The sequence below is a fragment of the Argentina anserina genome, chromosome 2, assembly GCF_933775445.1.
Source record: "Argentina anserina chromosome 2, drPotAnse1.1, whole genome shotgun sequence".
NCBI classification, from domain to species: Eukaryota; Viridiplantae; Streptophyta; class Magnoliopsida; order Rosales; family Rosaceae; genus Argentina; species Argentina anserina.
The window spans coordinates 14232355-14245929 of record NC_065873.1 but is presented as its reverse complement, the minus strand read 5'-3'; the positions used below and the strand labels follow the sequence as shown (position 1 = coordinate 14245929).

General features: G+C 36.8%; 1 protein-coding gene and 1 pseudogene across 2 annotated transcripts; one reads left to right on the top strand and one right to left on the bottom strand.

The window, feature by feature from the left end:
- Positions 1 to 4046: 4046 nt before the first annotated feature.
- LOC126783997 (uncharacterized) lies at positions 4047 to 8284 on the bottom strand (annotated as a pseudogene).
- Positions 8285 to 8516: 232 nt separating this feature from the next.
- On the top strand, positions 8517 to 13409 carry LOC126785421 (glutamate--tRNA ligase, chloroplastic/mitochondrial). 2 transcript variants are annotated; one of them, XM_050511112.1, is made up of 13 exons: positions 8517 to 8855; positions 8955 to 9073; positions 9305 to 9426; positions 9747 to 9929; positions 10070 to 10188; positions 10759 to 10807; positions 10903 to 11004; positions 11262 to 11364; positions 11516 to 11576; positions 11811 to 11925; positions 12239 to 12339; positions 12684 to 12840; positions 12931 to 13409. In XM_050511112.1, exons 1-13 carry the CDS (start codon positions 8611 to 8613, stop codon positions 13153 to 13155), a joined length of 1701 nt encoding a protein of 566 aa, XP_050367069.1. In that variant the 5' UTR covers positions 8517 to 8610; the 3' UTR covers positions 13156 to 13409. The 2 variants fall into 2 exon arrangements, with proteins under 2 accessions (XP_050367069.1, XP_050367068.1); XM_050511111.1 differs by having other exon boundaries at positions 11513 to 11576.
- The last annotated feature ends 166 nt before the right edge of the window (positions 13410 to 13575 follow it).

Here is a 13575-nt window from a genome sequence, read left to right as displayed (position 1 = left end):
TTAATATTATTTTTCTGACCATACTCACAACATAATATCAACCGTCGGATATGAAATGTATAGCATACATTGATAGTATATTAGAATTTTCCAATTTGTTCAACGACAACATGGTTATAACCCGAGGAACTTTTGTTTCTTGGTTACTCCCACTTCCGCTGTTAATGTAGCGATTACCAGATGGGTGGCTGATCACACGGTTAGCTATTAGTGAGTGCTAGTTTGACACGAGAAGTATAGTGGTTCACCTCCCTCTCTTGGGGTAGGCTACGTCCACTTGAATCCACTAGTATAAGCAAATAGCCTTGAGTTATACAAGTAGTGATCCCCCCTCTAAGTGGGATGATGGGTCCCTTTTATAGGTGAGGGAACCCCTCTCATTTACATATTCTTCAATCTGGGACAAGTGCCCCTCTAGGCTTACTATGGAGTCATCTTGATGAGGTCGGAAATGTGACTTCCCGGTAGTGTCTTGGTGAGTTCCGACTATCATTGGAAAGCTTGTATGACGAGGTACGCTATGAATATCATGGTTGAGCCACATAGTGATTTGTAGATCCGCCTAGAGAGTGATGCTTATGCTCGGTGGCATGTCATACTAGCTCTGTGCTAGTAAGGGTGTCAACATCCGCCTACTTATGTATACTTCCCAATAGTGATCATGATGACCTTTTTGGCGTCATCCCCATACAGCCCTTCTGGATGCCTCTTCAACATGAGCACTAGGGAGGTGCGCCACATGAACCCCCCAAATGCTCCCAAGTTTTTTGGCCATGCTTTCTCCTTGAATGGCTATATTTATTTAATGGTTGATCCATGCTGGAAGCCAGATGCACTAGAACCCTCTTTTGAAAGATACAAGCCTGATGAAGATTGTTGGGAAAGTTTGACGCCTTTTTCCCTTCATTGAGGGCCTTGTTAAGATGTCGGGTTACGTTGTGCTTGATGACTTCATTTTTTTGAACAAGCCGCCTTACTGATTCTCCTCAACTATGGGCGTACGAAGTGGGTGAAAATAAATGGTATCTAGTGAAGGTCGACGACAATGGTTGTTATCGTTTACAAGGACAAGCTGTGGTTCTAGACAACACTGTCTAATCCTTATCAAATTACTCAGCTCGCTGAGTTTAGGCATTATCGGTTACAAGACAGCAAACGGATGCAAGAGATCTTGTATTTACATGTTCTCTACAGTCGGAGTTTACATTGCCGTACATGGAGCCAGTTCAATTTCATGGATACTGAGGAAGAAGGAATCTGGTTAATTTGGGTAAACACGAGCTTTGTCTTGTGCAGAGTGATGTCGCTTATGGTTCTACCGAGTATCAACCTATAAGACTCAACATTTTTCAGCTTCTGGAAGAAAACGAGGTGGCTGTAACAGATTCATTTGACTATAGGGTTCCTCTTCATAGGTCAATTCATGTTAGACTCTGCTTCTCCCCGATGTAAGCTCCTCCACTTTCTGTTTTTCTTTCTCTTCAATTTGGAATACATTGAGAGTTATGTTTGCTTCTAATGTCACCTTTTATGTGTCACTGATTTTTTATGACTCAGTGAATACGTGGATGTTGTGTCATCTTCAACCAATGAGTTCATTCGTTACCTATTCTGATCATTTACTCTTTTATTTCAACTTTCATGTCTATTTTCATTCTGCACGTAGTGGCACATCTAGGATTTGAAATTTGAATCTAGAGAAGGCTTCAAATTTAGCTGAAGGCCAAATATATATATATATATATATATATATATATATATATATATATTACAATGTCAGTGTATTATTATGCAAACTATATACGTCAATGAAGTTTTCAGTCGTTTGACACTCTTAGTTGTCTCATCTGACATTTTGAAATTAAGCATACTAACAAAAATCAAAAGATGAGATTCAACCAAACAAAGTGCACAAAACTTCACCTCCTAATTGTCAAAACTGAATCATAATCAATCAAGAACAGCTCAAACGATCTAATCACCCAAGCACACACAACAACATAGATTCTTAGCTTATCATGTCTGAACTTGAAGTAAACACATAATCATACTAAAAATGAGATCACAATCATCACATATTTCAAATTTCAATTCAATGCAATAAAGTAACATAACACAACTACAGAAACTAATTCATATGAATGATATGAGGTATGGAATCAATCAAATTGAAATTGGAATAAGTGAATAGCAGTACTTGAAAGATGAGAGTGAAGGACTAAGTGAAGGTGAAGAAAGCGGATCACCCTAAGCGGTTACATAAGCAATTATCAAAAGTTTGGGATCGTTTACCAAAAGAGATTCAAATCTTGGTTGATCTTGGAGACTCTCGAATGAATCCATTTTTGTTGCTCTAAACTTGCAGTTTGTCAAAGAGAATGAAGCCCCAAGTCAATAACCCCCAAACTGAACTTAAATCGAACACAAGTCAAGTTAGTCAACCCCATCTCTAAATTGAAAAAAGCCATAAACATTAAACCTAATTTCAAAAATCCCTAAATCCCAAAAACAGTTATACAAATCGAAAATTTGAAATCAGAACTTTAGACAAAGAAATACGCTTACCTTCCAAATCGAGCTGAGTTCTTCTTCTGTGTGACGGAGAAATGGAAGGGCTAGTGGCCTGAAGCAGCAGTGGAGAGTAGCGGAGGACTGGAGGCTTGGAGCAGCAATGGAGACTGGAGAGTGGAGACTATGAAGTACGAACGCTACACACCTTGATCAATGTACTAATTTTTTTTTCTTGGACTAGCATTAATGTACAAATTTTTTGGGCTTCAAATTTCTACATGGGCTCCAACCTAGGCAAGCCTGGGGCTGGATCCGCCATTGCCTGCATGTCATCTTCGTATGATAAGTTTACTTATGACTCAGGAGAGGCAAAACAGCCCCAGAAGAAGTGATTGCGACCCTTCCTAAAGGAGGAGGAGGAGGAGTTCAATGAGTAAGTTTCATCAATCACATTTTCTAGTTGGTTCCGCTTTCTTTCCAAATCTTCATGTGATGAGTTCTCTTTTTATGATTCAGGACATCTGAACCAGCCCTAGAAGAAGCGTTTGCGGCCCTGCCTAACTGTATTTAACTATTTATATATGCTTTATTTTTTATTTCTGCATCTTTAGCGTATGATTTACAATTTCTTCAATGATTGTCTCCTGAGCCAATTCATGCTCTTGATCATCTTTTATGATCCTACAGATATTGAACAAGAATCAGTTATTCAATCAACTCAGAGTAAAGATCTACAACCCACAAATTGAGGAAGAAATGGTGTTATCCATCAATGGTGTGTTTAGGTACCTTGCTCTTCTTTTTGTTGGGAGCAAGAATAAGTAAGTCTTGATGTCAAGCTTAATTTGTGTTCATCTAATGTATGTTTTTCAGGTACCTAGAATCGCATCTGGTCTTCATCAGCAGACAAAGAATGCAAACACTATTCTGATCATGCTTCAGGAAGCAGCTTCCGATTTCAATTCCAGTTAAAAGAAGAAGAAAAACAACTCACTTCCAGTGAGTGAGTTTCTAATCAACTGACTTACCCTTCACTTGCCTTTTGTTGTATAAATGAGCTATTAAGAATTATTCAAACAAATATATAATTTAAGGAGCTTCTAAGATTAATCTTTTTTTTTATAAGCAAAATAAATTTGACCAAATTTGTTTGGTGGTATACGGTACAATGTACTTGAGGACGGCATACATATACCATATCAAACTTGTAATATATTGTTTAAAGATTCTGATACCAAATATAAGAAAACGAGATGACTGATCGTAATTGTGATGATACAGAACTTTCAGGACATCATCACTGCACCAAAACGGCTTTTTTCTAGAAAATTTACAGGATTACAATATAGCCTTTAAGCCATCAGAGTGGTGATGCAAGTTAGCATCCAGCATCCTATTTCAACTACGTAAACATGTTGCACTTCAATGAATATAAACATAACAGAATTGAGCAGTAGTGTTCCTTCCAATGTCATCCAAAACCTGTATCAAGTATTCAGCAAAATGCAAGTCGATTTAAGTAATTTGCAGCAGTCGCAACAATATCAAATTGAAAAGGAAGTCGATCCTACGAGGTAAATGAAGCAATGTACAGAATGAGGCTTTATTTTTTAACAAAACCAAGCAACTCAGCGGCACATATATTCAGATTTCTTTTCTTTTACTTTATTAGATTAGGGAATTGGTTCAAGAATTTCAGAACAAAAGCAACATAGATATGCAAACTCAACAGTCTTGCTAGTTAAATCTTGTATGCTCTATTAGAAACACTTTGCTTAATTAACTAGGTAAAAAGTTTGGGAAGCTTATACACATGAAAACGGTTCCAGACCAAACTAGAGTCCATGAAAATGCAATGTGACTATGTGAGTAAAGATTGAAATTCTAATTATGCATTCTTCATGGGAAATAAAGGGGCTGGAAGTTAAAAAATTCTAGGACATCATCATGCAAGGCATATACGCAATGTGTGTAGCAGAAGGCATATACGCAATGTGTGTAGCAGTGCTGATATCTCATAATTCTGAAATTATGATGAGATGAAAGGTACCACCTAAGGGCCAATCCACATTAGTACAATTTGATATATGTTTTTGTAAAATTGTTGTAGTTGGTACAGTGTGACAGTACTATGTGTCTCCCTAAGTTATGCATGCTGCAGACTAAACCGGCCATGCATTCAGTCCTCGCACATCCTTCACAAACTGTTTAACTTCACCTATCAAAAAGATTAAAGTAACCAAGTCAACTCCACACTGATTACCTCTAACCTAATAGATACAAAGCACAAAGGCCTATTATTTAAATTTTCAGCAGTGCACAACATGCAATCATCTTGTAGCTCTGTAAGTATACTAGAATCAGAGTTTGGGACAAATGAGGACTAACGTAGTAGAACTACAATAACACAACAATCTTATAGTTATGAAAAATGTAGAGTTTGGTACAAATGAGAACAATGAGGAGTAATGGGGACTATTGTTTGCTAGAGGTAATAATTGTGATTGAAGTTGTTGTCACAAAACTATAGTCATGAAAAATATAGTAGTACATAAATAGTTAAGGTGACCAAAGACAATGTATCTGTCGTATCACAACATTTGATTGTGAAAATAAATTGTTGCCACTGAAAGTTTTTCCGTCACACTGTTTAGTCAGCATATGTAATATGAAACTTATGAATTATGATAAAAGAACATTACTATTTTTCTTTTCTTATACAAATTGGTAACTGTAGCCGCAAGAACTTTTCCTATGTGTGAAGAGCCATCATATGTCACAAGGACGTCTTGTTTCAAAAGCCTACTCAATGCATATGTAATATCATGAACTGCAAGCAATTATAATAAATCCATACCATTTGTCTCTAAATTCCTCAAAAAATTGGGAAGGATATCTTGAATTCCTGATATGTGGGCCTCATATTTCTTCTGTTGGGAATCAGAAATGTGCTACCTGCATCTGCCATGGAAGTGATGATTAGTAGGTAAGCATCTAAAGATACTAAGGCTAACTCTTCGGAAAAAAAAAGAAAGGAAACTATTGATTGTTTGCAACAGAGCAATTCGAGTACCATAAACATCTAGCACAGCCCAAATAAAATATCAATTTAAAATAAACACTCGCTAGACTACCAACAAGGGAAAGAGCACTGCCACATTTATAACTAAATAGGAATTTGAAGCAGTAAATGGAACAATTTGATCTTCTACCTATTATTATATCAATGTCTCCATCTCAGTGATCTCACCTCTTTCACCTCTTTCACCTTTAACTTCCTTAATTTCTTTGTTTTATATCTTTTTTTTTCTTTTGGAAAGTTATCTTTAGCTTCAGCATGATATCCTTTACTTCATCCGGTCGGTGTACATCTTCTAGCACTCCCCAGCTTCAATAACTTCTGTAAAGATTTTTTTAAATTCTATATTAGTTTCAATTTCTCTTACTTTTACCTAGCAAGCTGAAACCTAATGATCAAACCAAAAACCACAAAACTGAACATATGAAACAATAGAATAACAAAGGCATTCACAACCTTCATACCCCATGTAACTAATCACAAATAATAACAGTGTATTTTTTAATAATATTCACTATTCTCCTACACCACTATATGTACAAGAATTCAAGTAGAGCAATTAAACCTAGAAGTCTTTAGCAAGCTTCAGAGTTAAGTTATAATCTGTCACCTGCATTGATGAGAAAGAAATAGAGATGTGCAACAAGCTGTAATGTGTGTGTCTGGATTCTGGAAAACAAATCCAACCTATTGCTGCAAAGAACTGAGTACTGAGTAACCTACTTGTACTGTGTTTCAAATTACAGATGCTTGACTTAACTCATCTTTCTCCCTTGAGAGGTTTGATTATGTTTAATTACTATGATGGTTGCTTAAAATGTCAATGAACCAAAAATACAAACAAAACTGATATGTTCAAACTTCTCCAGAGTACATATCAACTACAATGTTCTGGCCTACAGTTATAACTCTAGCGAGGAATGTAGTCATCCTCTTAAATCTTGCTCTCAATATCAGTAATATGCCAATTTCTTCTTAATACATGTGGTCACTCTCATCATCAAGATTGCAAATTATCATATTATATATCCTGTAGCAATGTATATCTCTCCTTGATCATTTAGGAGTTAGGAGTGTAAAGATGAAAATTACCGACCTCGATCCATAGGACCAATAAGACTCTTAAGTCCCATAAAAATTTGAACCAAAAATGAACGTAATGCTTCAATTTCAACTGAGTCATATGTGCTAAGTGCTTAGAAGCTACATTGGTTTCCAATGAAATAAGCCAATCAATTTCGTAGCTTGCCATGACTTTCACGCCACAATAAATCTGAGCTTTCAACAATGTGCTTACTTTCATAGACTATATATTTCCAATGCTCAGGCTTGGGATTTGGCCTAAAAGTTTGAATGAGGGGATTCATAGCATGAGATTTTCTGTACAGCTCCCTTGCTGGCTGAACATGATTCCACCAAAAATCTGAGAGAGAATATTTCATTATATCCCAGTATGCTGCATCCCGGTGTAACCTGAATAGGCAACTTCCATTAGGCGTCCACACATATAAATCCATCCATTCCCTATTAACTATTTCCATTAAGCCTTGAGCCTGTGGAATATAGCAAAGAGGGATTTGGGTCCATGGGAGAGCCTTGCTCGTATCTTTATGAAAAAATGGGCAGTTAATCTACAGCGCTCCTTGTACAGGCAACCATACACCATCTGTTCAACCATCCCATCTGCTGAAGCTGCTAGCCAGTCATCTAATGGATTTACATATCCATAGACTTGAAATTCGGGAAACAAGACCGAATTTCCTGTTATCAACTTTTATCTTTCGACTTGATTATATTCTTGATTGACTAATAGAAGCTGAGGACGGACTAATATTAAAGTGCTACCTCTTCTGTAATACTATTCCAACAGGTAGGCAAGTTACTGGAAAAGGCCTCAATTGCTCCAATTTCTCTAGCCAAAGCTGGACTCTTCCACGATTCCAAAAACCAATAGCCTTAGCAAATGTGCTTGCTGTCAGTTTCTGCTTTCTGAGTCCTGGCCAATCCTTGAACCAGTGCTGATGACCAGCTGAATTAAGAACTGAATAACTGAGCACGGCTAAGAATTTGCCTTGGGGTGCTTAACATACTAGGAACCAGAGATATCCTAGCAGCTGTAATTTCTCCAATCACTACAATCTAGCTCAAGAAACCCTCTAATGCAAAAATACTTGTACCTTACTAATAGATGAAGCCAGAAGCAGCTTTTTCACTGCCCAATATCAGAAAACCCAAAGTAGTATTATACATTTCTTCAAAATGGGTGAGAGAAAATTGATCGAAGATAAAAACTTAATTTCATCTATTAGTGCAAATGACAAAAGATGCAACAAATTTAATTGGTTTTTCATTAGAACTTAAGTTTTTCATAAGGAACATTCATAAAATACAGAATCATCATCATAGCCACTGTAACCATACACCCTACCAATTCAGAACACATCAAAAACAGATCAATCTTATTCAACAATACACAGGCATGGTGAAATAGAAGCAACCCAAAAGGCAATGTTGGAGCTTGAAGGGAAACCCTGTTACTCAATAGAAAAAAGGAAAGGAAGGAGTGGAGTACCTGTCTACTACCTGAGCAGAAAAGCAGAGGCAAAACTGAGGATGAAGCAACCAATTGATGACAATTGATGGAAGTTCATATAGGTTTATAGGGATGGAGGTGCCTGAGATCGTGAGGTTCATGTGACTGGTCAGACTGGATGCTCTAGGCTAATTCAGGGTTTTAGTTTCTCAATTGAGGCTTTTAGCCTTGGGAAGAGGGGGAAAGTTTCTTGAAGTGGGGGTAAAACTGTGAATTTATAGTACAGTAGGTTGAAAACTTGGGTTTTACTTTGAACAAGCATATACAAAGTGGGGTCTGGTTCTGATCGTGAAGATAGAGCAAAGGCTTCAACTTGAAACAAACTCAAAAGGCTTAAAGAAACAGTCTTTCCTCAATTTCCTAACAACTCTTTGCTTAAAGGAAGAGTCTTTTCAACTCTCTGAAACAACCCAATTCCCTGAAAGCAATGGCGACCCTGGTCGCAATGCCCAGGATGAGACTCAAGTTCTCATCTTTCCCTCCATTTCTGGGTCAATCCTACAGGGGACCCAGAACATTCTCACTCTTCAATAAAACAAGGACCTTTACAGTCTCGGCTTCTTCTTCTTCTTCAACTCAGGACCAAGTGCGTGTCCGGTTTGCTCCTTCTCCTACTGGCAATCTCCACGTTGGTGGAGCCAGAACTGCCCTCTTCAACTACCTCTTTGCCAGGTACTTGTGTTTCTGTTTCAAACCCAAAAGTGGGTTTTTGGTTCTATGTTTGAGGGGTTTAAGGATTAAGTGTGTGTATGTGTGTTTTTGGTGTTTCAGGTCCAATGGAGGCAAGTTTGTTATGAGAATTGAGGACACTGATTTGGAGAGGTCTACTAAGGAATCTGAGGAGGCTGTGTTGCAGGATCTCTCTTGGCTTGGTCTTGATTGGGATGAAGGTACTACATGTTTTTGTGGCTTTTTATATCTGTGAATGCATATTTGTATTGCTTTACATTGTTTGCATATGTAATGATTTGTTAGTAATTGTTTAATTGAGGTGGTTGTATTGTAAAGTGATCCAAGCATTTGGTAGTGTATACTTCAGTTTGTAATGGCGCATTTGGTCTGTCTTATGAAATGTCTTACTGGTTTTGTTTTGGAAAAAAAAAAATTGGTGAATTCTGCAGGGCCTGGTGTGGATGGAGATTATGGTCCATATCGACAATCAGAAAGAAATTCTATGTACAAGCAATATGCTGAGAAGCTTTTGGAATCTGGCACAGTCTATCGCTGCTTTTGCTCTAGTGAGGTGATTTTCTGAAAACTTTGAAATTTGATTCATGTTTACTCGTGAATCTGTGAGGGTTAAAAGACTGCCTAAAAGCAAAGTTATGATAATAGTAGGTCTTAAAATGGATTCAAATGGCAGATTGTCCTACCTCATATTTTAGATGCATATTGTGCAATGAAACTTGGAGAGTTTGTTATTCCTAGTTTTGCCCTAATTTCAATTTGATTTTGTAATTGTATTTCTTTGACACCATTTATATGCTGTGCTTGTTTATTTTGGCGTCTTTTTTGTGGATATGATTAATATACAATCCGTTCATGTTATCTTACGCGTTCCAGGAACTGGAAGAAATGAAGGAGATTGCAAAGCGGAAGCAACTGCCTCCAGTATACACAGGAAAGTGGGCCAGTGCAACTGATAAAGATGTACAAGAAGAACTGGAAAAAGGAACTCCTTATACATATAGGTTTCGTGTTCCAAAGGAAGGAAGTCTGAAAATCAATGATCTCATTCGAGGGGAGGTACATGTAGTTCAGATATTGAATATTTACATATATTGAGAGGCTTGGGAGCTGGAAGTATGGTATATTTTGCTGCTTACAATATTAGTTATAACCACTATTGAATATTTAGGCTGTTAAATTTTTATAGTATCTTGAAGGTCAGTTGGAACTTGGACACTCTTGGAGATTTTGTAATTATGAGAAGCAATGGGCAACCGGTGTACAATTTTTGTGTCACAGTTGATGATGCTACTATGGCTATCTCACATGTTATTAGGTAAGAATACTCACTCATATAAATGGGGATGCTTACCATATATATATATATATATATATATATATATATATATATATATATATATATATATAGTCTCTATCCAGAGTGAAGCTTCACTTTGAAATTACAGAGTGAAGTTCCAATTTTGGCACACTTTTCGGTCAAATTTTTTCACCATAAGCGATTCAATATTTAGGTACGCTATTCAAGATCATCTATAAAAAGTTTCATCCAATTTGACAATGGTTTGAGCTTTCAAAATTGAGATTTACACGAACGGTTCACGTTGAACAGTTTTAATTCATTCATTGATTTAATCTAATTTCAATACCTTAACGATGTCTGAATTAGATGAAATTTTGTAAAGATGATCTTGAATATCATACTTAAATATTGAATCGCTTATGGTGAAAAAATTTGACCGAAAAGTGTGCTAAAATTGAAACTTCACTCTGTAATTTCAGAGTGAAGCTTCACTCTGGATAGGAACTGTACATATATATATATATATAATATGTTTGGCTCATCTGTTATACTATGCCATTTGATTCTGTGAAAATTTGCATTCAGAGCAGAGGAGCATTTACCAAATACTCTAAGGCAAGCTTTAATATATAAGGTAACTTCTTAGACTTGTGTCATGTTTTGGGATTCTGGAATCTTTTAACAACATTGATGAGGTGATTTTGTTGTCTAAACTCCATTATTACGCAGGCACTAGGATTTGCAATGCCTCACTTTGCACATGTATCTTTAATCCTTGCACCTGATCGAAGTAAGTTATCAAAAAGACATGGAGCAACTTCTGTGGGTCAGGTAGTTATTTCTTCATTATACTCTCTTTTACTTCATTGCTAAAGAAGTTAGGAACAAGATGTTTCAGGCTTGGTTTTTCCAGGAAGGCAAACCCCAAGTTCTTCTTCGTAATTCTCTGTACTTCTTATATATATATATATATATATATATTTGATATATATATATATATATATTGGTTATCCTTGTTCTAAGAGATCTGCTAGGAATGTTGATAAGTTTTATTGTAATCTAAGTATCTAATTACTAGAACTTTACAGTTTAGGGAGATGGGCTATCTACCACAGGCAATGGTGAACTACTTGGCACTGTTAGGTTGGGGCGATGGCACTGACAATGAATTCTTCACCCTGAAGCAGCTAGGTTAGTAAATTCCTTTGAATCTTCTCTATTTCAACATGTGTCTGTCTCATTGTTATAAACATGCTGCTCAGTTTATGTTCTTTGGTGTTTGGATATCTTGATCCTTTGTCAGATTATTTCTTACTTAAATATATGCTGTTATTCACAGTAGAGAAATTTACAATCGGCCGTGTCAACAAAAGCGGTGCCATTTTCGACAATACCAAGTTGAGGTAATTTGGCTCAGATATATTATGTGTCTTCATGTTCTTTATTTATTTATCCAGAAAACCATCCATTTTGTTGGAGGAGTAGATATTTGAGCATCTACCAGATGCATGGTCGTTTTTTATTGTAAATCATAACTTTTGAAATTAACCTTCTCATTGAATTCTCAAACAAATGGCTCCGCTTGTGCTTTACCGAGGTTTTTGAAATAGCATATGCTTACATATTACAAACTAAAGGTGGATGAATGGTCAACACTTACAAGCACTTCCGTCAGAGGAATTGAAAAAGCGTATTGGTGAGCAATGGAAGAGTACTGGTATCCTTACAGAATCAGATGGTTCATTTGTCGAAGTAAGACTCATCTCCTCCGCACTTTTGTATGTTATTCAGTAATTAACTTTCCAGACACGGTATCCGTATCCGTTGTATTGAAAGACAAATCATATAATCCTTTGCATTTTCATGGTTCCCTCTCTTAAAAGTAGCTTATGCTCTCCTAAACAGATCAGTTGTATTCTGATACGTTTGAAACACTGAACATGCATAGGTCTTCAGAAATTGTTGTCCATTTACCCATGTTCCATGTTACGTCTTTTAGTCTCTCTATTTCTATTATAAACTCTATTATCATCCAAAGTGAAGCATTGTGTACCTTATTTTGCAGGATGCATTTGAGCTTCTTAAGGATGGTATTTATTTGGTACCAGAGGCAGATAAAGGACTCTCGGACTTGCTATCGTATCCTTTACACGCCACTTTAACCAGGTCTATTTTTGTGTTTTTTATTTTTTTTTCATTTCTGGTTCTATTTGTTATCTTTATTAGATCAAGTGTTGCTTGACCACTCCAGAACTTTAATATCTTTCTTGACTTATAGGGTGACCATTACTTCTATTTTTGATATTTTGGGGCTCATTATAATATATTTTGGAATTAAATACCTTGAATTGTTTGGAAATGGCAAATAGTGCTATTTTAACCCATGACATGCAGAATAGGGAAAACTTTAATCCAACATGTCTTATGGTGATATCTAATGTTGGCCTGGGGACTTACTATAACTTGTATGTGTGTGTGCATATCTCTGAGTTTGATTTTTCTGGCTGCAGTCCCGAAGCCAAACCTCTCTTAGAAGACAACCTTTCTGAGTTCGCCGCCAATTTCATAGCTGCTTATGACAACGGTGAACTCATTGCTGCACTTGAAGAAGGCCATGCTGGTTGGAAGAATTGGGTTAAAAGCTTCGGCAAATCAATTAAGCGGAAGGTGGCCTTTCTCTTTTTTTTCTTTTTTTCTTTCTCCTTTCCATCCGTGGAAATGAACTCAACATTTTGGTCATCAAAATCTTAATGGCAGGGAAAATCACTTTTCATGCCCCTCCGAGTGCTAATAACAGGAAAGTTTCACGGGCCAGATATGGGAGCTAGCGTACTTTTACTGCACAAAGCTGCAAAAGATGGCGTAGTTAGTCCTCAAGCTGGGTTTGTAACATTGGATGAAAGGTTCAACAGTTTGCGACAAGTTGACTGGGAAGCATTATCCAAGGATCAGCCTCTCCTGGAGACTGCCTCTACTGTTTGAGAGTCAACAGTTTTGGCCGGCTTTTTTTTTCCTCAACACTGATATGAGCTGTTTACAGTATAGATCGTATATGCACGTCTGTTATTACTTGTTTCTTTTACTGTCAACACCTGTAAAATTTAGCTTAATAGATTTATCCTCACAGAAAGTCAAGGCTCATAGGCAACATCTGTTATTTGTGATGAATAATCTGTGTTTTTGATTGATGATGTACTAAGTCTACACTATCAAGCGAAACTTGCCTTTCCTGATTATTTAACAGGTTTCTACTGTCAGTGTGTAATTTCCAATATTCTTCCACGTCTGTTTATGCTATGCTCAACCGACTTCATGTCACATTGATCCAACCCAGCCATCATTGATCCTTTTCCTTTTCTTCTCTCTGATGTAGTAATGTTCTTGTTTAATTATTCTGATCAA